At 38.3% G+C, this 24,916-nt stretch overlaps 6 protein-coding genes across 11 annotated transcripts; 3 read left to right on the forward strand and 3 right to left on the reverse strand.

Moving 5' to 3' along the window:
- Window positions 1-868: 868 nt before the first annotated feature.
- LOC103450342 (uncharacterized) lies at window positions 869-6,217 on the reverse strand. Of its 6 annotated transcripts, none has more exons than XR_003769503.2 (13): window positions 5,807-6,208; window positions 3,597-3,708; window positions 3,156-3,268; window positions 2,874-2,996; window positions 2,569-2,774; window positions 2,406-2,481; window positions 2,099-2,185; window positions 1,918-1,998; window positions 1,753-1,839; window positions 1,635-1,690; window positions 1,457-1,535; window positions 1,311-1,381; window positions 869-1,216 (listed from the first exon to the last, which is right to left on the reverse strand). XR_003769503.2 is itself a non-coding variant. In XM_008389676.4 (13 exons), the coding sequence occupies exons 1-13, from the start codon at window positions 5,972-5,974 to the stop codon at window positions 1,124-1,126; spliced, it is 1,338 nt and encodes a 445-aa protein (XP_008387898.1). In that variant the 5' UTR covers window positions 5,975-6,217; the 3' UTR covers window positions 869-1,123. The 6 variants fall into 6 exon arrangements, 4 of the variants coding, with proteins under 4 accessions (XP_008387898.1, XP_017191569.1, XP_070670278.1 ...); XM_008389676.4 differs by having other exon boundaries at window positions 1,635-1,676; window positions 5,807-6,217; XR_011576340.1 differs by lacking the exon at window positions 1,918-1,998 and having other exon boundaries at window positions 5,807-6,192.
- Window positions 6,218-9,941: 3,724 nt separating this feature from the next.
- On the forward strand, window positions 9,942-11,634 carry LOC103450343 (24-methylenesterol C-methyltransferase 2-like). Its single transcript, XM_008389677.4, has one exon. The coding sequence runs from the start codon at window positions 10,356-10,358 to the stop codon at window positions 11,436-11,438; it is 1,083 nt and encodes a 360-aa protein (XP_008387899.1). The 5' UTR covers window positions 9,942-10,355; the 3' UTR covers window positions 11,439-11,634.
- A 2,893-nt stretch (window positions 11,635-14,527) lies between these two features.
- Window positions 14,528-15,743, forward strand: LOC103450344 (thioredoxin-like protein CDSP32, chloroplastic). Its single transcript, XM_008389678.4, has one exon. It carries the CDS (start codon window positions 14,710-14,712, stop codon window positions 15,607-15,609), a length of 900 nt encoding a protein of 299 aa, XP_008387900.2. The 5' UTR covers window positions 14,528-14,709; the 3' UTR covers window positions 15,610-15,743.
- A 2,143-nt stretch (window positions 15,744-17,886) lies between these two features.
- On the reverse strand, window positions 17,887-18,663 carry LOC103450345 (uncharacterized protein At1g76070-like). Its single transcript, XM_008389679.4, has one exon. It carries the CDS (start codon window positions 18,661-18,663, stop codon window positions 17,887-17,889), a length of 777 nt encoding a protein of 258 aa, XP_008387901.1.
- Window positions 18,664-20,371: 1,708 nt separating this feature from the next.
- On the forward strand, window positions 20,372-21,283 carry LOC103450346 (uncharacterized). The gene is made up of 3 exons (XM_008389680.4): window positions 20,372-20,493; window positions 20,749-20,887; window positions 21,033-21,283. Exons 2-3 carry the CDS (start codon window positions 20,782-20,784, stop codon window positions 21,170-21,172), a joined length of 246 nt encoding a protein of 81 aa, XP_008387902.1. The 5' UTR covers window positions 20,372-20,493; window positions 20,749-20,781; the 3' UTR covers window positions 21,173-21,283.
- LOC103450347 (pentatricopeptide repeat-containing protein At1g20300, mitochondrial) lies at window positions 21,272-23,435 on the reverse strand. The gene has a single exon (XM_008389681.4). The coding sequence runs from the start codon at window positions 23,122-23,124 to the stop codon at window positions 21,508-21,510; it is 1,617 nt and encodes a 538-aa protein (XP_008387903.1). The 5' UTR covers window positions 23,125-23,435; the 3' UTR covers window positions 21,272-21,507.
- Between the last annotated feature and the right edge of the window lie 1,481 nt (window positions 23,436-24,916).

A 24,916-nucleotide genomic window follows, 5' to 3' on the forward strand; every position in this document is an offset into this window, starting at 1 on the left:
CAAAACCAAAATTGGGGAAAACGAAAAGGGGCTGGGTTTGGGTGGAGCAGGTAGAGAAGATGAAGAAATTTGCAGGTGGGGTTGGATGGCAAAATTAGGGAAAACGAAAAGGGGCTGGGTTTTGGCGGAACAGATGGAGAAGAAGAAGAAATTTCTAGTTACAAAATTGGGGAAAACGAAAAGGGGTTAGGTTTAGGCAGAACAGATAGAGAAGAAGAAGAAATTTGCAGGTGGGAACAAAGAAAGAAGAAGAAGAAATTTGCAGGTGGGGTTGGATAGAAAAATTGGGGAAAGCGAAGAGGGGTTGGTTTTGGCAGGAGCAGGGAGGGGATGAGGAGGAGGATAAGAAGACGCAGGGCGCGATGCGAGATGGGAAGGAGAGAGCAGAGGAAGTGAAACTACCCGACCAATAATACAGAGGATTTTGGGAGGATAATTTAGCGGGCGCACACAGTATAAAACGTGTGGGGCCAGTTTAATTAATCCGGATACTATTTAGTACAAATTTGCACCAAACACCTGCGTCCGTACTATTTATCCTATCCGGTGTGTTATACGGGTTGCTAAACGAGACTTATATGTATGTTTTAAGCTTATTGTACGAGGAAAGGAAACAAGATTCCACTCTATGCTTTGCTTTCTTTTGCTTAAGTTTAATGCACGGCTCCATTACCAAAAAACTTGAGTAAAGGTGTTCGACTATATCATTCGTAAAACACTTTTCACAAACACAAACATGAGATTTTATTTGTTAACTTTATTTATGCGAGTACTCACTTTAATCAGGCAACTAAACTTGATTAGTAATATCAAGCATCTAAAGTTTTTCTCTTGGAGAAAATAGATGCTTAATATTCATAGATAACAGTTTTATAGTTTAATCATTGATTAGTAATATTCACTAAGCTTCATCAAAGTTCCATCAATTCAATTATATAAAGAACCCCACCCCCACCAAAACAAAAACAAAAAAACCAAAAAAGAGACATGAAAAGTATAATTTCACTCTGTTACAGACCAGAGCATGTTTCTGAACCTCCTCTCTTCATATGATCGGAGAATTTCAAGGATTGGGATTCTCGGCGTCATGTTTACTGCCAGTGCCGAAGGTGACTTGAGTAAACTAGGGCTCCGTGTGATTGCAATTGCCGCTGTTCCGTTGGCTCGAAAGGGAAGGAGCAGCCCTTATCATCACGCTTTGAATAAAGGCTATCATCTACAAATTAATGCCAATTGCCAAATACAAAGATGAAATAATAAGTCGATGCAGAACATATATAACAGATACAAATAACTTGGTTGGTTCTTACCGCAGCAAATCCAACGCAAATGAGACTAAATCCAGGGAAATTAAAGGGTGCCTTTTCGGACAGAAACAAAGCTGCAAGAACGGCTTGAATTTCTCAGTTCGAATTAGCTTTTGGCCGGAAAAACTAGTATTGGAATTACAATTCACCTGTGAGAGGAGAGAAAGCAATCGGAGATATCACATTTGCAAGTGAACATATGCCTGAAATGCATCCTTGAGCCTTCCCCTGAAAACAATGTACAAGAAAGTCATGCATTGCCAAAAGAATTGGAGCCCAAGGGGCAGGGCAAGGGAAGCAACATCCGAAATGCATATAGAAATTTACCTGCTCGGACGGACCAATTTGTTTCGATACAATGCTTCGCATCTGTGAAGTTTGAACTGAATCGCTTTAAATACAACATTTGAGTAACGTTTAACTTGCAAAGTTTGACGAATCTTACGCATGGTTGTGCGAACACAAAAAAGATGGAAAACATGGCAGCAGCATATGGCACCCAGAAGGACCACGCAATGCCATAAAGAAACATCTGCACTCGATTAGTAAATGGTTAGCTAAAATGGACATGTTACTTTCGGTGAGTAAATAAAAGACGGCTAGATATTACATGTGCACAGCTAAAAAGGAGGCCTATCGAAAGTAGCCTTTCCTCTCCTAAAGCCGGAGCCAGCAAGGGCATTAGAACCAGCTGCGTCAAGGTTTATTTTTAGTACCATGGAAAATAAAACCAAAACTGCGGAAAAAGGAGGTATGCGGAGTATCAAAAGACAGTAAAACAAATGCAGTACCTGTGAAACGGTGCCTGCTACCCCGGAAATAACCATCAGGTCCGCAAACTGATCCTTGTTGAAGTGAAACCGCGCCTTTAGAAAGTACTGCTCAACAAACAATGATTTTCGATCTCAGCAGCATTTCTAATGTTCAATTTAGCTTACCGCTACATAATTAGATGCAAATCATCCACAAACAACGAGTTTTTTGTGAACTAATCACACTAATGTCCGCATTGTAAAAAACTGAAAGCAAACGACAATAAAAAGTGCAAAAAATGGAAATTAAATAGATAATTACTAATTCGTAGGATGAGAGACGTACCATCATTGAAGCATGAAGGCCAACATCCGCAAGATTACTGAAAAACGCAACAATTGCAGCTTGCGAAAACGTCGTGCTGCAAATTAATTAAAGTGTAAGCACTTACTTGAACTACAAGTCTGCAAATTAAGTAAGAGCAACCCTTTGCAGGAAAGTGACTGACCTGGTTTTCAATAAGGAGATAAAATCACTTAAGGAAGGCAATGTTTTGGCTGGCTGCAATATCTGAGCACTTGAACTTTCAGCTGAATCCTTAATTTTGATCTTTTCATCCGACAGTAACGGAGCGGAAAGGTTATTGTCTCTGTTGGAATCCGGTAGGAAAACCCTCATGTACATTACTGCCACAACCGCCACCACTGTCGCAACCTAATAATAATAATGTTAATGATTATAAAAATAATGCAATCATATCACAATTATGCATGTTAACGGAGAGGACAGAGTCCTGGAGAGAGATTATTGGACCTGAAAAGCGGAGGAAGTGGAGACGAAACGAGTGAATAAGGTTCCGCAGACAAATGCAGAGGAACTAATCCCCGATAGGACTCCGAACGTCGAGGCTCGCCGCCCTTCTGCCACATTATCTGCCTGAAAATCATTGATATTTCACACCTTCATCAAAATTTCAAATCAAACAACGAACAATATGAACTGCACACCGAGGCCGATTTACGGCCTAATAGTCGGTGACTAATGGGCCTGATATCCTTAGTAAGCCCAAAAACGACAGAAAGATTAGAAAGTTACCACATAGGCAAGGGCGAGGCACTGAACGCTGCCTTCACAAAGCATGGCGGTTAGAGTTTTGACCGCGAAGTAGACGTAGAAGAAACTCTTACTCCTGCTGTATCCCAATATCCCTGTAAGCGTTCAATTACCCCATTTCTTGATCAATCGTTTATTGGTTACTTTTCGGAATTGTTATTAGTAATCTAAAATAGTTATCTCAAACTCGTTACTCTTTTAATTTTTTGAATTAAAAAAATATATATAGTAACTAATTTGAAGTGTCAATAACAACCACGTCAAATTGTCGAGAAATCAAAATTTAGAATGAGAGCTTGATGTTAAGCAAAAAGAAAAGAAAATAAATAAAGCCAAAGTATTGTCATTAAAGTTCTCTAAATATCATGTGTGACTTTTATCTTTGTTAGTAGTTGGTTTGGATCTAAAGAGTTGAAAGATTACCCAAGGGGATAATTGTGGAGATCATTGGCAGTGTAAGCAAAGCTTTTCTTCCACACTTGTCTGAGAGATTACCTACCAATGGCATCATCACTAGTGTTCCCAGCCCTACGATCTGAATCAATCATGCACAAATCAGTGTATTTTCAACCAAAGATCATTGACAAAGGATGGGCTAATTGTTACGTTCTACCCACTTTCTTTTTTTATTCAGTTAAAACCCTCCATCCATTCCTAATCAAATTTTCCAAAGGAAAGTGATTTTCGAACATTGTTTTCTCCGCATGCATGCATTCGTTTATTTTTAACATTTAGATTGAATAAATTAAAAGTGAATTTTATGAACAAAAATAAACACATGATTTAGGAAAACAAAAAGAAAAAAAATGCAGATTTCAGTTTACATTTTTCAGTTGTGGAGATGTTTGTAAAGATTTCAGTTTACATTTCTCTTTTTATTTTTGCAATTTTATTTTGGTCGGGGGCTAAGAAATTGAGGTTTGATGATATTTTTTAGGGACACTTTGGATGCGGTCCCTATCAATTAATATTATTTGGCTGAAACCTTGTATGTTTTTAGTTTTTTATCGAAGTTCCTTACATTAATGTAATATTGTAAGTTATTATATTTTTTAAATTAAAAATTAAAAATTAAAAATTGTATTTGTTTATATTAATGAGATTTTAAATATAACCCATAATTTGTGGGATTAAAAATAATAAAATATAAATTATACTCTCTATTATATTGTGTGTGTGTGTGTGTATGGGTACATTCATCAAAATTAACAAAAAAAAAATTATTTCACCAAAACATGGATACATTCTTCAAAACACACCCAAAAAAAAAAAAAAAAAAGATATTAGGCTTAATAACATTAGTAAATTTCTTCAATTAAACTTGACATAAATACATTCTCAAATCAAGCAAAAAAGAATGTATCCATTTAAGTTTAAAAATGGATTTAAAAAATTGGATACATTTTATATTAAAAAAAAGGTACATTTTACATATAACAAATTGTATGTTTAAGAATGGGTACATTTAATATTAAAAAAAATATATGAATGGGTACATTTAAGATTAAAAAATTGAGAATCTTTTCATAAAAAACTAATGGGTACAAACTTATTCTAATTTAATTTTTCTTTATTTTGGAAATGTTTGAATTGAAAATTAATTAGGAGTTTAATAGAGCTGTGAGTATTAAAACCCTAAATTAATTACTAATTTTTATTTTAAAAAATATGTAATAAACATGTAAATTCATTATCACATTAATGACAGGTACTTCAATAAAAATTTGAAAACTAAGAGCATCTCCAAGGGAGATGTCAAAATTGCCACATAGGCATACAACAGTAAAAAATGGCAGCAAACTCTTTCCAACCGAGCCTTTAATTTCTTAGGTGGCGCTCAGTCATATGAAGGCAAAGCCTTTTGCTATCAAATTTGATAGCAGATGTCAAATCTATCCCGTGTTATGTGGATAATAACAAAAAAATAATGTTAGGGAGACTAAATTTGTAAACAAAATTTTGTAAATTAAATGACATGGAAATTGATGATAAGATCATTACTTAACCGTTGATAAACGTACTCATTTCCTATTGATGACATATCATTTAGTTTGTAAATTTTGTGTATAAATTTAAGCTATCTAACATTACTCGTAACAAAGAAAGAGAGACAATATATATATATATATATGTATATGTGAATAGTTACATATGAAGCGGGGGGTGTGGTGGACAGCATTTCAGTGAGATAACGAGAGCGATGAAAGCAGAACAGAGAAGGGACTCGACTGAACTCGTAAAAGTGTGGGTGTGGGGCCATGATTTTGAAATTTTGCTCCACTTCCTTGAATTGAAAGACCTTTCTTAAATTGAAAGATTAATATTATTGAATCTGAAAGTTGATTAGAGCCCAAGCAAAGGAAATGGAAGTTTCTTTTAAACAAAAACAAAGTTTTGTCGCTTCAGTTACCATCACTTGAGTTAGTTTAGCTGATCAAATCCTTTCATGGACATTTGGTTTGATGCAGTACTAGAAGCCTAGAGCTAGATGATATGATATCAATTTGCTTCTTGCGGGAATAATCAAACAATTATGAATGTTAAAAATGATATGTATTTAATTAGACGTCGACAATTAAGTTGATTAGTTGGTCATTTGGGTTATAGCATCTAAGTCAGAAATTTGCACGTACCGCTTGTTGAAATCCGGTGAGGTAGATAGCGATGGAGCACTCATCTCTTCCAGGACAAAGGGCAGACATTGTAACGTCGGTGATGGCCGGGATCACCATGAACGTGGCGAAGTTGTGCAGAAAGACTGTCATGAAGAGGTGGCTCAACCCTGCCGAAAGCCTTTCCATCTTGCGATCACACCACTCTTTAATTGGTCAGTAACTAAATTGAGAAGTGAGGAAAAAGGATCGACAGCTCAAACGAACGACACCGCCCACTGCTTCCCTGACCGAACTGGCTTAGCTACTATTTGTACATAATCAGGAAAAAAGGGGTTATATTTAAAAGAATTAAGAAATGCGTGCAGTGTGTGCCGTACACTTTTTGTCTTGAAATATTTGCTATATACAGAGATCGGGAGCCGGGAGGGGAGTACTTAACTGTGTAAATAGGATGTTTAAGGGAAATGAATTGCCCAAAAGCAACAGAGTGGGAAGGTGAAGCAAAAGGATGCGTAGCTTGTAAGTTAATTGCCTTAAATATGTATAGGTCCCATTTCCTAAGCGTGTGGAATGTAATTACGTTTTGATGCGTCCAAGTCTCATCTACTATCTCCCTCCTCTCCTCTCAGTCACCTTTCTACGTGCTGCTGTCCATTTGTTTCCAATGAGTTTTGTAGGTAAAATTGGGGGTGAATTTTAAAATTTAAAATCTATTGAGGAAAGACCACCTTAAATGCGAATACCTTTCTACTTTCTTTTTTAGCTTTTTATGGTAATGTTTACTCTATCGTTATGATTTATGACGTTATCATGCATTTCTGTTAGTAGGTTCAACACAAGAAATCGATTACTTGAATAATTATTTAAGAAATCGCCTAAGACTGGTAGTTTATATCTCATACTTGAACAATCAAGTATTGTTTCGATTTATGACTCCAAGCATGTGAACATCCACACCTGGATAGTAGCACCCATTTTCATGTTACTTTGACGACAAAGTTTGAACAAAGGATTAGAGCAATTACGAATAAATAACTATTGCATGTTTTAGATTGTTTATGGGAATATTAAATGTGCTCTAACAAAATAACGTTTATTATTGCATTTGTCAGAAAAAGTTAAACATGTTTATCGGTCATATAAACACTTTATAAAGAAGCACTTGCTACATTCGTTGTATTCATGTCGGACTGAAATAATCGGCCCATTCGAGGGCCCAAGGAACGAAAAATGCCAGTTTAGACACTTGCTAGTTCACATTAAGCATTAGAGGGCTTGTGGGCCGTGCCATTCCCTTTCCCTGGTTGGGTTTTGACTGAACGCAGCAAGCCCTAGTTTGAGATACCCAAACATACATGCGACCAGGCATTGGCCCAGTTTGAATCGAGTCCGAACCATGTATGAAAAAAGACCAACTAATTTGCGTGGTCACTTCTTTGGAGTTTATCGTACAATTATGTGAACTTTGTCCAAGCAAACTAAAACATATGTTAAGAGTGTGAACTCCGAGCGAATTTTATAAGTTGAGTCATTATTTTCATTGTCAATTAGTTTTAAGATAGAAGTTCATGATATCAGAGTAAGTTAGAGCACATATCGAGCTTAACGCTGCACGTGAAATCAAAATGAAACAAAAATGATGAAATGATTAGACGAGGAAACTAGAAAAACAAATTAAATTAAGTGCTGCAATTACTGTATAATGGAAATGAGGAAAACACATCCGATTGCACAAAACGAGCGGAGATTGGAAAAAGGAAAGACTCATTGGAATATTCTTAATTACCTAAACAAGAAAAAGAAAAGACGGGCAAATATTTAGAGACCCGAAAGCAACTTTTTGATTTATTTTTTCTTGATTCAGGAAAAATAGAAGCAAAGAAAAAGAAGAAGTAGGAAAATCAGCAAAGTCCGTGGAGTCACTGTTTGATAAAGAAGGTTCCACGTGATTGGCTCGTTACCATGTGGTCCGCCGCCTACGACAAAACTGAAAGATCAAAGTCCAGCCATATGGAGATTCTGGGTCCATAGGATAGGACTGTTTTGATTTTTTTTTGGCCGAGGGGCATTTTCGTCCTACGGTTTTTGTTGAAGCCAGTGACATCAAAATGGAGCTCTAGCGTTATATACAAGACATGTATGTATGCGTCTATTGCAATATTTTTTTTTCTCCAAAACAACTAGAAAAAATGTTTTGGAAAAAAAAGGGAGCTGGCGCTCTTATCCTATTGATCCAGAATCTCCCTTTCAGCCAACTTGAGTAGGCAAGAAATAAAATATTTAAAGCGAAGTTGGTTTCTCTCATGGGTCATGAGTGTGCAAAATTGCCCCCCAAAAGCTTACAAGTGATATCGTATATCACGTGGAGTTGCGATCTGGCCGGCCTGTGTTATACAGTACTATTGTATTGGTGGTTTTGATGAATATGAACAATATTCACCCTTCACTCCTTCAGTTGAGTGTGTGTGTGTGTATATATATATATAATAAAATAAAACTCACACTCACTGTCCACTGGTGTGTGAAAATACTTCAAATATGAACAATATACATGTTTTTAGTTTTGATAAATAATAATTTTAATATTAATTAGTAGTGAATCATTGAAACTGCTTTAAAAAATGAAAAGTATAATTAACAGAGTCTAAAATCTGGAATTGAGAGATATTAATTAACAAAGTATAATCAATCTGTTTTTAATTAGTAGTGAATCGTTGATTCAGCTTTTAGCAATCTCTGGTCCTCAGTCAACTCAAGTCTGAAATCTGGATCCACACTTGAAACTCCAGACTCCAGAGGAGCAAAATATATTTATTTGTTTATTAAAATGAAAGGAAACACCAACAGCAATAACATGTCACGCTGCAGCACTTTGAGAAAATACATTAAAAATAACACAAGATTCTTTACTCTACTACTCTGTTATAAATATATATATATATATATATATATATCTGGGCATGTGTCATAAGAATTGAGAAATAATTGATAAACATGGTTGGAAAATGTATGAGTTTGTGAGATGAGGATTGAGGGATGCATGTGCATGTGCATCAGTGCATGCATATATAAAGTGATACATTACAGACCCACACACAAAGAGACACAGTCACACACAGAGCCTCTTTGTCTTTCGGAAATTAACATCATCAACGGCCACAATTGCACGGCATTAGATTCAAGCCGGCCAACAAATCTAGTGGTCCCCCTACCATTTTATCATTTCTTAATTATTAAGATTAATTCAAAGAAGGGAATTGTTATCAGTACTTCAAAACTCGTATTCTACATTCCTCACAAATGTATTTTTCTTTTTAATTATAAAAAGTTTGGAGTGCAAACTGAGATTTTTGGAATGCCGATAACAATTCTCTCTTAAAGTGCGATTCTCTATTAACTCTTTACTATCTCACCCGTTAAATTTAATTATTGTACCAACATTTAAAAACATTGTACAAAAAGATGAAGTGACAGATAGTCTAACTTTTGATAATCTCCTTAGCATTTCTCTCTTCTCTTTTTAAGTGTTTGTACATTGTTTTAAAAACAAGAACGTTCTGTACTCACTCTTTTGTATGCCATACGTTTAATCAAAATATATACTAGGATAATGCTATTAATATACCCATTTTTATTTCCCACATACCTTTATTAATTTTTTGTCATTTATCTTTTTCAATTTATTCGATCCAACAGTCGAAAATTAAAACAGTATGTAAAAAATAAAAATTAATGTGTGGATAGCACTATCATGTGTTTCCTATCCACTAATTGTTACAATTTTTTTTAATCATTAAAAATAAAATTCAACCATCAACAACCACATCATATAATTGATAAAATATCGTCTAAAAAAATGGTTTATAAAATATAATATAAAAAGATATTCTTGTTCATACTTTTATAAAGTTTGTAATCCTACATTCAATGGACCATGATTTTCATAATCTACAAAACCTTTCCACCTTCAATGAATTCCATATTGAAAGGATTGTGTTTCCATATGTATGTTTTTTATTTCCTAATTCTTCTAACTTCTAAATATCACAGATGTGTTTTGAATTACAAAAGCATGCACTTTGTAACGTTTTTCATAAATTATCCTTCACCAACATAAACACGGCTCGGGAATTGACACAGGATATTATTTATGCTAGAATTATTTCTTTATTAATTTTCAATTTGTGGTATGTGATAAAATCAACGTACAATAATTTTAATCGGGCAATACCAACAATACTTTTTGGTTGAGAAGAACGACCATTATCAGAAAAAGATAAAAGTAATTTACAGAAAGTCCCCTAGATTTATTTAAATTACAGTCGCTGAAGGTAATCGGAAAAAAACCTCACAGAGTTGGAACTCCCCTTTGTCGCCTTCTAATTCCACGTGTTAAAAAACAGATACCCGGATCCACGCAAGAAGCTACGCGCGTGCAATTAGCAATATTGAATGCAATAATAAAAGTTAAATACTCGTACGTTGCCAAACACGATTATAGGGAGCGACTCAAAAATTTCTCCCAGTCTTTCAGTCCTTTCCGTCTTCGCCATTCCTCTCCTTTCCAATGGACTCTCTCACTCTCTTTTGTACGGGCGCTCTCCTCGCCGGCGGGATCTATTGGTTTGTCTGCATTCTTGGCCCTGCCGAGCGAAAAGGCAAACGTGCCATGGATCTCTCCGGTGGCTCCATCTCCGCCGAGAAAGTTCAAGATAGCTACGACAAATATTGGTCCTTTTTCCGCCGCCCAAAAGAGATCGAAACGGCCGAGAAAGTCCCCGACTTTGTGGACACCTTTTACAACTTAGTCACCGATATTTACGAGTGGGGTTGGGGCCAGTCCTTTCACTTCTCCCCGCACGTCCCCGGCAAGTCCCACAAGGACGCCACGCGCCTCCACGAGGAGATGGCCGTCGATCTCATCGACGTGAAACCCGGAGACCGAATTCTCGACGTCGGATGCGGCGTAGGTGGGCCTATGCGTGCCATCGCGGCCCACTCGCGCGCCAACGTCACCGGGATCACGATCAACGAGTACCAGGTTAAACGGGCGCGTCAGCACAATAAGAAGGCCGGCCTCGAATCGCTCTGCGAGGTCGTCTGCGGGAACTTCCTCGAGATGCCGTTCCCGGAGAACAGCTTTGACGGCGCGTACTCAATCGAGGCGACATGCCACGCGCCGAAGTTGGAGGAGGTGTACGCTGAGATCTTCAGGGTTCTGAAGCCGGGGGCTCTGTACGTGTCGTACGAGTGGGTGACGACGGACAAGTACAAGGGTGACGACGCCGAACACATGGATGTCATTCAGGGGATCGAGAGAGGGGACGCCCTGCCGGGACTCAGGAGCTATACGGATATTGCGGAGACGGCGAGGAAGGTCGGGTTCGAGGTGGTGAAGGAGAAAGATCTGGCCAAGCCGCCGGCGCAGCCGTGGTGGAATCGATTGAAGATGGGGAGGATCGCATACTGGCGCAACCACATTCTGGTGACGGTGCTCGCCGCCGTCGGAATTGCACCGAAAGGAACCGTGGATGTGCACGAGATGCTGTTCAAAACCGCGGACTTTTTGACCAGGGGCGGCGAAACCGGAATCTTCAGTCCGATGCACATGATTCTCTGCCGGAAGCCCGAGACAGCCAAATCATCTTAATTTCCGGTATCGCCGGTGCACCCCCGCGCCCCTCTAGCCCCTTTTTGTTGTATTTTATTTTTGTGTTATCCTATTTTAATTATCTTTCTAATCTAGGTTTGTTTTCCTTTTTTTTCTTCGTTTACTTGACCCGCTAATTTATTATCATTCTCATGTAATTTTGTTTTGGAATTATTTAAGTTTGTGGTTGGATGGATTGGATCTTTGCTCCGTTTTGTTTAATTTCTTTGATATTTTTTATTTCAGTATTGCCTTAAATGATGTGCCTAATTTCTTGTGTGCATTGTCTTTTGAATTTGACGTTTCAAAATTCATAAGTTAATAATGAATTTGTGCCACATAAAGACAATGCTAAGCTGTTAATTGCGATGTATACAATACATTGATGTACTCTAGGACTTTTGTCATGTAAATGTAATGAGACGACAGGATCAAAGGGTTATTGTGTATTTGTGATTTAGCGATGAGAAATGAAGTGAACACGTTCATAAACTAAATACCGATGCAGTAACGATTAGTTCAATAACATAATTTGAAGTATTAATTTTTGTTTGCATATGATTGTGTTATTGACTAGACATAAATGTATCCAGTAAGTGTAAGTAATTCTCTCATTTCCGCCAAGAAAAATGCAGGGATGAAGGGGTGTATGGTACAATTGGCAAGCAGTGTGGAAAGTCGGGGGGAGCCCCTTGACTCTTGTGTTGTTGGCTGTAGGAGTAGCGGAGTGAGTTCAGATTTCAGAAACTGAGTGTCAGTCACAGTGGCGCCAAATCTGTGTTGGCACTTGGCAGTTTGTTTGGCTCTGTGTCACGTTGCTCTTGATGTTTAGCTACGCCTGCCAACATGCCGACATATCTGGGCCCACACCCACCCGGGTTTGGTTTGGTTTAGACTGAGTTGGTTGGGTTGGTTTGGGTTTGGATCTCTCTCATCTCATCCCACCCCGGTTGTTTTCTTTGTTTTCCATGCTACTTTGCCAGCCGCTGCTACTGCCACTCCCACCGGGTCTGTTCATTTTCTTTATAATTTTCGGCACGTGACACGCCACCCTGTATTTGTTGGCACGTAATAATAATATTATTAATGGCTTATTCTTTTCCCTACAGTTATAATTATATTATTTGTTGGCACATAATTATATCAATGTGGTAGAGTCTCACATTGAGAGAGTCTCTTTAGCATTTCTCTTTTGTATGTGTATTGAATAATTTGAATATGAGTATTATCTTGCCTTGTTATCTACGTTCCACTTTGGTGCTACGTACCAATAAATACTCTGAGTATTGAATAATTTAAATTCACGACACCATAATTAAAGTCATAATCTAAATAATTATTCAATACTCGTAACATTTTATATTACGTAACATGCAATAATTTTCTTTATTGTCTGTCCTGATTCATAAATATATGTATTGAATAATTTGAATATGAGTATTATCTTGCCTTGTTATCTACGTTCCACTTTGGTGCTACGTACCAATAAATACTATGAGTAATGAATAATTTGAATTCACGACACCATAATTAAAGTCATAATCTAAATAATTATTCAATACTCGTAACATTTTATATTACGTAACATGCAATAATTTTCTTTATTTTTAGTCCTGATTCATAAATATGAGTAAATGCATTAATTAATATGTTTATTGAAGTGGCACTTGAAATGCTTTGCCAATTGCCATATGGGAATATTTTTGCTCATTACTTTCAAGTGATTGTGATGCTCATCACTCAATTCATCATCGTTAGATGAGTTTAATTTTCGAAATTTGTATTATAGATATATACAAATTTCTAAATTTTAACTCATCCAATAATAATAGATAAGGTCGTGAGCATTACGACCACTTAAAGGTGGTGAGTCTGATATTTTGAAGGGGCACAATTCAATTACAAATTTGGAAGAAAAACTTTGTGAAAGGCGATTGGTGTTTTTTGACTAAGCCATCCCCCAAAGGCCCTTAATTTGTACACAAAAAAGATGGGTGTTCTCACTAAGCCTGGATATTTTTTGGGTCTGTGGAATTGAAGGTTCATTTATTCATGTTTGATTAGTCAAAACTCAAAGTTGTGGTTCTAGCTGATTGCGTGAATAGCAAACATTGTTCCTACCCAAAAATATCCGGTGATGTATGTTAGTGTTATATCCAGATTCCAAATGGCTCTAAACTTCCAAATCCAATACTTCTAATTTCTATTTGATTATTCTAGCGGCGTATCCTAACTGATATGAGAATCTTTCTTCTCACTACACTTCTGTCCAAGCGTTTTCACTAAAGTAATTTTTTTGTGTGGAAGACCCTAAAGTACTAGAGATTTTTTAAAACTATTTGTGGCATAAACGCTTATGAGCACAAGTTTTTGAGAGCTCCTATTATGTTGGGGTTGATTTGTGGAGTTCTTGGCACCTTTTGATTGAAATTAGACAGTGCAAGTTAAAACTAGGTGTATGGTACGAGCGAACACACTATAGTAAATGGAGCGATACAAACGTCGTTAACTATGATACATCAATGATGTTAATACATCGTTATGTTGACGTATTGATACCAATTATAGATGTCACTATCAATAATGTCTACCCAATATCAATTGTAACTTCTCAGATCTCATTTCCCGGTCTTTCCTTTCTTCATCGTGTCCACTTTCATCGCAACTACCATTGAAAACATCGCCAACTTGATTTTCTTAGCCACCACCACGACGATCTCCATGGTTCCTCTCTAATCCAATGTTGTTTGACCTTTTGTACACAACTATTTGTTTAACCTCATATGTTGGTTTGAATTTAACGACAAGAATTCGATTTCCAAAACGTCCCTCATTATAAAAATACTTCCAAACGGACCATTAAAGTATAACTTGAAGGTGGATGTCCGTTGTTCAACAATTTGTTGTTACTCAAACCCATTTGAATGAACATGCAGTAGTACCGTAGTATTATAAGCCCAAATTTTGTGGATCAATGATTTTAGCCTACTATCACAACCTTCATCTGATATTATGGGCCGGTTTCATATCAAGACAGTTTGAAAACCACAAAAGAAGATATTTTGGGCTGCAAAGAGAATGAATGATTGAATATGCCAAGGATATTTTCAAAAAAACTCACCCATATATTCCGTCAGTGGATAAGACGAATCACAAAAAGCAGTGGCCACTGAGATTTCAAGATAATTCCACACCAGAGCCTCCTACCACTCTCATAGGTTTGAATAAGCAAATTAAGCAACACAAACCAAATCTTCCGACCCTGTCTTCAATGGCGACCGTCACAAATTTCATAGTCAAACCACCTTCGTCATCTCAATCTTCAATCCCAAAAACAAGTTGTTTTGTTGCTAAAGGTTTAAGTTTGGTGACGAAGCTTAAACCTTTAGCAACAAAACTTGAAACAAAAAAAAATCAATTCCGCAACTTCACCATCAAGGCCACAGCTGCCGCCGGCACTAAAAAGGTCGAAAGTGACGACAGAGTTCAGCAAGTGCACAGCATCCAGGAATTCGATGAGGCCCTAGGGTTGGCAAAAAACAAGCTCGTTGTCGTCGAGTTTGCCGCCAGCCACAGCGCCGAGAGCAGAAAAATGTACCCTTTTATGGTCGACCTCAGCCGCACATGTAACGATGTCGAGTTTTTATTGGTCATGGGCGACGAGTCGGAAGACACCCGAGAGCTCTGCAGGAGAGAGAACATCGACAAAGTCCCCCACTTCAGCTTCTACAAGAGCATGGAGAAGATTCACGAGGAGGAAGGAATCGATGGTGATCGGCTGAGGGGGGACGTGTTGTACTACGGCGACAACCACTCCGAGGTGGTGCAGCTGCATCAGAGGGAGGACGTGGAGAAGCTGATCGAGGAGCATAAGGCGGACACCAAGCTGATTGTGCTTGACGTGGGGCTCAAGCACTGTGGGCCCTGTGTCAAGGTATATCCGACGGTGGTGAAGCTGTCGAAAAGAATGTCGGACACGGTGGTGTTTGCGAGGATGAACGGCGATGAGAACGACAGCTGCCTGCTGTTCCTCAAGGACATGGAGGTGGTGGAGGTACCTACTTTCTTGTTCATTAGAGACGGCGAGATTTGTGGAAGGTATGTGGGTTCTGGGAAAGGTGAGCTTATTGGTGAAATTCTAAGATACCAAGGAGTCCGTGTGACTTATTAGGATAATTATCAACAAATTAGAAAAATGTAAATTTAATTTTACAAAATTTGTACTTTATTTTTTAATGAAGTTGAATTAGTCTTCAGATTTGAACTAATTTTTGAATGAAATGGGTTTTTTTTTATTAAGGTTAATATGTTTTAGCCCAAGAAAAGAGTATTTAGCTTTAACCTTAATTATGAACCTAGTATATAATACTCTTGAATGAGATAAACTTTTATATGATTGTCTTATATGAGCAACGCTCACATAAAGTCAGATACCAGAATAAAAAAAATTTCTCATGCTTTGTATGAGAGATGACCTACATGTACGTGTTTCGGCCTTCCAGTAGAGAGAAATTATGTACTTGTTAATTAAGGAGATAGGAACTTAGGACTATAGATAAAGGTCTTATAAAAAAGGAACAACAAAAAAATACATACTATCACTACGGATTAAGGTTTGCAACAGTTTGTTCATTGCCAGAAAAATCATTGGGCCAAAAGCCGAAACTTATTCAGCAATATCCACCCGGTTGTGTGACTCGGCATGTCATAGATTCGGAAGAAGTTGCCTAGTTGTTTACAAGGATTGGATCCAGAACAAACAATATTATCTACACTAAAGGAGATAGGCGCGCGAGAATCGAATCTAAGATCTCTCACTTACAAGTGAAGAGGAATATCACTAGACCGGAGTACTAAGTGGCAACTGTGTATTATTATTGAGAAAAATAATGGATATGCAGGTATGCTATGGAGTATAGTACTGATTGCAAGGGTCACCGAATCTCACAGTATCCAAACATGGAGGGCACCAATTGATCTTTACTTGTCACCTTATTTTTGAGAATTGAAACTGTAATCGGTGTTATAAAGTTGCAAATCTTGGTTAAATGCATTCTAGCCCTTCTTTCAAGTATCAATATTACTAGGGGTAGTGCTATTCGCACATCATGTTTTACTTCCCATACATTTTTATTAGTTTTTGTCCATTAATTTTCTTCAATCCATTCGAACCAACGGTCGAAAATTAAGAAAAGTGTGAGAAGTAAAAATAGGTATGTGAATAGCTCCACCCTATTACCAAGTTCAAGCCCCAATTCTACCATTTGCGAGAAAATATTTACAACAATGACAATTTCCCAAATAAAAAGGAGAAAATTTTCACTCTAGTCAATAAGATTTTGTGTCGGAGTGTTTTGGATGAAACCCAAATAGAGGTATCAGATTACGTAATTAATAAAGCACATTTCATAAAAAGAAAATAAATAAACTACAGTAAATAGTTATTTTGACATATGACCTCAATCTCATTTCATAGGGCGTGAGACATGTCATACTAGAAATAGCTCTATAAAATTGTCAAGCTGCGGTCCAAATGTGAATCTTTTGCATGAAATCATATGTGAAATCAGCATAGAGTCGTTCCAAAAAGCTGTTAGGTGTAAGTAAACAGTGTGATGGCATTATTTTATTACAATAATTAATCTCAATTATGAACTTCATCCCCAAAAGGGGCCGGGATCGTCGAGTCATCCAAAAATCCAGTGGCTCCGGCTAAAGACAGATTGTAGCATCCCCAATTAATCTTACAATAATTTGGAATTGACAGGGAAACCACCAATCTATTAGTTAACCTTATTCAGTTGTGGCAGCTACCTCACTGATATGTATTACCCAAATTTGACCTAATTATTTTTATATAATTAATGGTCAATTTCCATCAATTAGAAAAAAGAAGAATAAATTAAACATCTTGCACCACTTCCAAATAAGCAAATTAAACATCATCAAAAGTTATTTATTTTTTAATTTTTTTATATAGAAAAAGTACGATATTCATTAAAGATGAGAAACACGTATAAATTGAGGATATGATGGTTTATTGGTCTCGATAAAAATCTTGCTAGATATTTCAACTCGGATGAAGAAAAAAAAACGTCCCGCACATTGTTCTTCTCTTCCATGTGACCAAAAAGACCTTGTGGATCCGAACTTTTGTCTCATACATGTGTCTGTATTAAGTAACGTAACCAAAAGCGTAGTTGAGCACAAGAAAACTAAACCATGTGATAAAAAAGACCTTGTGGATCCCAACTTTTGTCTCATACATGTGTCTGTATTAACATAATTACCCATCAAAGCAGGGAACAATTCAAACTTCTTCACAAATTCTTTCACCCTAATTTACATATTTGGGAACAAATCTAATTAAAAAGAGGAGGGCAACACTAGTCTAAAAAAGAAATAATGTATATGATAAACCGCAACAATTACGAACAATTTAATTTAATTAATTTGCTCTGACCATGGGTTTCAATTCTAGAGGACTAGGAGGAGCCATTGTTCTTCTCTTCCATAGATTGATTTCTTTCCTTGGCTGCAAAGGCACTTGATGTAATTGATTTATTCCTCCAATCCCTAGAGGTGCCGAGAATGCGATTCTCACATCTTCTCTCTCTTCTCTCTCTTCATCTGAATAATCGCGATGATCATTCATAATATCATGAGGAGATTCCCAATCCAAGTTTTCGAAATATTGGCCACGTCCGCTTGAAAATCTCTTCATCTGACTCAACGAAGGCGCCCTATCCGGAAGATTCGGAGCCGTCCGATCACGATCAAGATCACTAGCATCAGATTCAGATTTTCTTCCAGGGTTTATGTTGCTAAACATCCTCCGGAACGGAAAACCGTGCTTCTTGATCTCCCGTGGCGACCACGGGCCAGAAGGAGGCTTTGATTTTTGACGATCTTTAGGGATCAAATTAACGCTATTTATCTTGTTAGTGTGTTTCTTGTGCTTGATCTGTCCCATGCACGATACCTTCGGCGATGTCGGCTCTTCTTCTCGTGTCTGGCCGTCAAAGCTTCCGCTCTTCTGTTTCCTTCGGACTTGATCTGGAATCATTAAAGGGCCGGAAAACCCTCGCCGCCCGTGAGCTTTAAGCTTGGCGGCGGCGTCTCCGGTAGGGCTGTAAGGAGGGTTGTGAAAATAAATACCGGAAGCAGCTTTTGGTAGAAACTTCAAGATCTTGTTTTTTGGTTTACCTTGTTTCTGATGATCCATTGTTGTAAAAGAAAACCCTAATCTTGTCGCACGCTTGGAAGTTGAGGAGGATAATGAAATTGTGTTGAATCGCTTATCCAGCAACACTACTTATATATATCTGTAAAACTACACACACACACACATATATATATATATATATCAAGAAAAGAGAGGTCGGTCAAACAAGGGAGGTGTGTGTGAGTGTGTGACCTAGCAAACCATATTTGCTCGATTGAATTAAATAATACAGCTTGCGTTTGATGCAGCTTTCCGGTTTTTTCTGCACGAGATTTAATTTCGATTCAACGTTTTTTTCTAATCCACGGGCTAAAATCGAATTTAATAACTAAGCAATGCGTAGGAATTGACTTGTCTACCCTTTCCGGGGGCTCTGTTAAACCTTCATCTAATCATTGAACGCGGATTTCAAGGATAATCATGACAAATTTGCAATTGGGAAAATATAAGATTTTTTTCCTTTTCAAATTGGGAAATATAAGATAAGTTTGATAAAACGTGTACATAGTTGACTAAATTTTAGGATGATACTACGTGCTTGCTTAATTTTTATCAACTTAATTAACCTAAACAGAATCATTAGGGAGAAAAAAACTTAATATATATAAATCTAAATGAATATTTTGTTTTTCTTGTTTAACCCGTGCACAACATACATAATCCATATGTTAATAAAATAAAATAAGAGCAGTATATAACGAAGGATAAATAGAATTATAGCATTTTCTAGTAATTTTTTTTTTAACAAACGATATTATCTATAGGGGTCTCACAATGGGTTAACAATAATGTGGTTCAAATTCGCATTTGAAGAAAATCGAACCTGAGACTTCTCACTTATAAGTGAAGATGAATACTAAGAACTTTTAGTAACTTTTATTTAGATTCACACAATTAGCTTATTTTAACTTTACTAGAAATGGAGGACGCAATAAATTGTTTACATACATAACCGATGAGCTTGTAAGTGAAGTAATTAAGAGTTCATTTGATAATTGTAACAATATTATTCATTCTTTCTTTGCCAATAACAATTGTTAATAGTATACAGCCGCTAGTTTCTGATTTTTTTAATTGTCAATTATTTAATTTGTTGTGAGTGATGATGAGTAGTGTGCAGTGTGCACACCCCTTGAGTGAGTGTGTGAACATTATAGTTCTCCCTAGAGTGAAATGTAGCAAAAGATCACGTGTTAATGGGCCTAATGATAATAATTAATTAGTAAGTTAAAATACAATTAGCTGTAATTGGTCTGCTTTTGAAACAATATTGAAGTGGCCCAGCCTCCATCCTACTGAAATATGATTAGTATAAGTTACAATATGTTGACGTATTTGGTCTTCGTTCATAGGAGCTTGAGCTTAATTACTAGCGTTGGGTTGCACTAGTTTGACTTTCCATTAACATGGTCAAACATGTAACGCTTGGTCTACATCACAGCTGCTGGCATGCGGCAACATTTATTGCATCGTCTAATTACGCCAGCATGAAGGCGGAGGGAGACTCGTCACCGGAAGACATTCATTTCCGACATCCATCAACTTTTAAGATGACGAATTGACGACGACATGCTGCGTGCATCCTAATTATTATACGGTTTAAAGTAGACATTTGTTGGGAGTTTGTAAAATGCTGTAAGAGAAGCCCAGCTTCTTTGGGTAACAAAAGTTGGGCTCATCTACAAATTAAGACCAATTGAAGGCCCGATAACATTGGCAAATCCACAAATTAAAGAAGAAAACGGCGTGGCTAGCAGCACAGGGCGACCTCCAACTCCTCATACCGTCGAGCTCCCGCCACTGCTCCTGCCCCATCTCTTTACCTCAAAGGTCTGCAGATATTGCTGTTTATTTTTCTTCTTTAAATTAAAGTAAATTCTCATGTTTGTTGCCTCCATTTATGAAATCCTAGCTGTATCTGTAAATGGCAACATCGATCAATTGGAAACTGCGGAAATGAGGCTCCGGTCTCTGATCTGAAATTCATAGCCAGGCAAAGTAAATAAAAAAGAAAATAAAGATATGATAATTTGATAAAAAAAAGATGAACCAGCTGAGAATTTAGTTGTTGTTTTTGCGTTGTAGGTATTTTTGGGGGAAGGAGTGGGTGTTGGGGTTATGGCTAAAGCCCTTGATTTGCAGGACTTCCTTCTCCGCGGTCGAGTCTTGAAGCTTTATAGGCAAGCACTTAGGATTACCCGAAGAGCCCCCGTTGATTCCAGAGGTCAAATTTTACTCACCAACAATCTTTCACTCAAATTTACGCCATAATTACCATATTTCTAAATCAAATGACACCTTGTTCCTTGCCCATTACATCCATTAGTAGTGTTCATCTTGGGTTTATGTTTCTGTTGATGTGCTTACAGGTGAACTAAGATCGATGATTCGACAGGAACTGGAGAACAACCGGCACTGCAGTGACAGGCAACGGACTCGTTTTATGTTAAGTGAAGGTTTGGAGAGATTGAAACGTCTCGACGAGATGCTTGACATGCAAGGTCACTAGTTGTATTCCTTAATTTGTTGAGTTTTTGAATGTCAACATTCCCCTTGTACTTTTCCAACACGAACAGGTGACTCATGCTGCATTTGTTAACATATGATGTTTATTTTGAAATGATTTGCCTTTCTTGATTAGCATATAACAACTTTCATGTAAGATTACAATAAACAAAAAGGTTACAGGAAGCTCAGATGCGTAACAGTTTTCTGTAAGAAATTGTCAAAATTGTGATCCCAACTCTCAAACATAAAACGCTACATCATAAATCCATAACGAAAACAGGTAATCCGACGACTAATCTAATGCGAGCAATGCAGCTAATAAGCTACTTCTACAGACTACACAGCCAACGGCCGTGTAACGAAGCCCCTATCGACCATCTTCTCCACCAACTCCTCATGCTTCTTCAACTGCCCTGCCTTCCTCAACTGTTCTAGAACCATCTCATAAACCGGCATACTCGGTTTCAAGCATTTCTCCTCAATCATCTCCCTGCAATACCTGTAGGCATTGTTCCAATGCCCCATTCCACAGTACATGGAGATCAAGACCTTGTACGTGTTCACGTTCGGCTCGACTTCATTCTCATCCATTTCCCTCTTCAGCTTCAGCACCATATGAGTAGATTTAGATTCAGCAAACATCTGCATTAATATATTGTAGGTCACCGTGTTCAACTCGCACTTCAACTCCTTCATCTTAGCATACATTCTGTGAGCACCATTCACATCCTTCAACGTCGCAATGCACCGAAATATGGGATTGAAACTCGATGCATTCGGGGTGCAGCCTTTCTTAACCATCAGATCGAGCACCTTAACTGCATCTTCAAGATTCTCGTCCTTACAATGACACTCTATAAGAAAATTATAAGTAATGGCATCCGCATTGCATCCCAGCCTCTTCATCTGATTATAAACCTGCAACACCTTCTCAGTCCGGCCAGCTTTCACATGAACCCTCATCAGATTATTGAAAGTTATTGAATTTGGCTGGCAACCGGCATCAATCATCTCCGCGAAAACATCATGGGCGCGCGTAATTTGGCCGCACCTACACAAACCATCGATCACAATGCTGTAAGTATACACATTCGGCATGATCCCAGCTGCCTTCATGTCACGAAACACCCGCTCAGCCTCCGAGATATTACCAGCACGACACCAGCCATTAACCAAGCTAGTGTACAGAACAACATCAACTTCAAATTTATGCTTCAAGCTATCGAAAAACGACTGCGCTTCACTGGCCCTTCTCTTCTTGCACAGAATCCCAATCACTACCGAGAATGCCATCCTATCAGGCTCGCAACCGTACTCCTCCATACGATTAAACGCGTGCACCGCCTCCGCAGCCAATCCGGCCCTCACGTACCGCCTGACAAGAATCGAGAAGGTCTCGACCGTAATTTCAACATTCCGTGCTTTCATCAGGTCGATCACGTGCCAAGCCAAATCGAACTGCCTCACCTTTCCAGCGAGGTCGACCATCTCGTTGTATGGCTCCGATTTCTGCTCGAACCCGTCGCGGGCAGTGGCCCAGTTGAAAAAAGCAACTGCCTGGACCAGAGGGATGCCGTGGCGGACGCCGCCACACTTTTCGATAACACGGCGGACGACGGAAGGAGATAATGAATGGACGGCGGAGATTTGGGAGAAGTCTTGCGACAGAGCAGGGATTGTGAAGGTGGGGTTCGGGGGAGTGGGGTTGGGGTTGGGGTTGGGGTTATTGCGGTGGTGATCTTTGATTAGAGAGTGGAATTTGTCGGCAATTAGGGTTTCGTCGGCGGATAGGTAGGGGGCAGGAGCAGGGGCAGGTTGGGAATCGTTGTCTGGGGTGTCGTTCTCTTGAAGAGGTGCTTCTGAAGCTAAAGAGAAAGAGTAGGGTTTGAGAATTCGCGGCGGAGTGGGAGAGAGAAAGCGGCGGAAATGGAGGGTTGATTTGGTTAACGCCATAGCTGAGCTTCCTAAGAAGACGAGAGGAAGGAGCGGCGGAAAGAAGAGAGGGGGGCAGACTGCAGAGGCTGAAGCGCGAAGCTCAGGCCAAAGGCGACGTCGTTTGATTGTAGTGGCACACGCTCCCACAAGCAAAATGTTATACAATATGGGCCTGGGTTACCCGGCATAATATGGGCCTGAGTCTTTGTTTCTCTGGGTCAGTGCAGATTTCTGTGCTTCATGTGCTAGTTGTATAGGGACAATGTCGTCACCAATCACCTACAGAAAATACAAATCCAATGAAGAACACAGATTTTTATTAGAGCAGTTCCACCGGGGAACTGATAGGCCAACACTTAGCTAAAAAACCAGATCGGCACCCAAGCTATCCACTCTAGCCCAGCATTTTGATCGGCACCCAGCCTAAGCCAGGCAATAGACCGGCCTAAAATCGACAGACCCACATGCTGGGCCATATGACGTCAACCAAGCCATCAACCTCTCGCACAATCAACGCGTCACAGAGAGATCTTGGTGCAGAGCTCCTCCAAATCCGAATGGGGAGGGAGAGGGAGAGAGAAATGCAGGCAGGTTCCAGACTTACCTTCTTCTTTTTTTAATAATATTTTAATAAAATTGATCATGCTATTTTTTGTTAGGGGTGGAGATGCATTTGATCTATTAGGTCTATCACTGTTCATTGAGTGAATTAAATAGGCTGTGTGCTGGCGCATTTGTTTAGGGGTGGAACTGCTCTTATGAGAACTTTAACGAAAAGTTCCCGATACTGTTCACTTTAACGAAAAAACATATTTTTACATTAAAAAGTAAATCATGGTACTATTCACTTTACCCTTTATTTTGTCGTTAAAACTCAAAGTTTTCAAGTCATTTTCATTAGTTTTCCTTTTTATTTATACAACAACTCCTTTTTCTCATCAACGTTAACAACAAACGTGTCTTCTTTTTCATAACCACTAATTAAGAGGCAAAACAAAATTGAAAAACTAAGGTCAGACAATTAGCATGGCATAATTTACATCTAATGAGGGATTAGAGTACTATGCACAAACCTAAACAAACAAAAACATTCATAAGAGTCATTTACCGTGGTATGCATCATACTTTGGTAAGCATAATATCTCCCCAAATAACCGGTCAATCCAAACCCTAACCTTCCTAACGACAAACTTGTCAATGAACTCAAACAATCCTTCATATGGAATCTCAACGTCTATAATATCATCATTTGCTTCCCTGTGCAGCGCCGTCTTGGACGTCCAATACACTCTTGATCCATCTTTTACCTTCATGTAATTCCCGCATCGACTCTGTGAAAAGGGAGGGGGCGGTGTCTTCCAAGGCTTTAACGGAATCAATTCCTTCAGTGCCAACAAGCTCGGGGACCCGTCAGCAGGATCCATTTACGACACTCTGAAAAGGTTCAAATCCAAGGAAGTAGGCAGTAATAGAATGGCTGTAAAATTGCTTCAATTTATAGTGGTGCAATAAGTATACCTCTGCTATGATTTGTGTGCGTTAGTTTAGTCACACTTGAATCCTAACTAGTATGCTAATTTGAATTTCAATTTTGACACAAATTAATTGCACAGCGTGTACTATAGCTGGCCTTCCTAATTTCCTTTGGGAAAGGATTGTAAAATAGCTAGGGAACGTTAAGAATTATAATCACAATTTGATAAGGATTCAACTGCTGGTAAGCCAGAAAATAAAATATTTGTTGTGTGACCGGGTGATTACCGCAATGTGTTGGTTTTTTACATTCGAATTCAAATCCTTATTCCCATCG

Source organism: Malus domestica, chromosome 15 (assembly GCF_042453785.1).
Source record: "Malus domestica chromosome 15, GDT2T_hap1".
Taxonomy (NCBI): domain Eukaryota; kingdom Viridiplantae; phylum Streptophyta; class Magnoliopsida; order Rosales; family Rosaceae; genus Malus; species Malus domestica.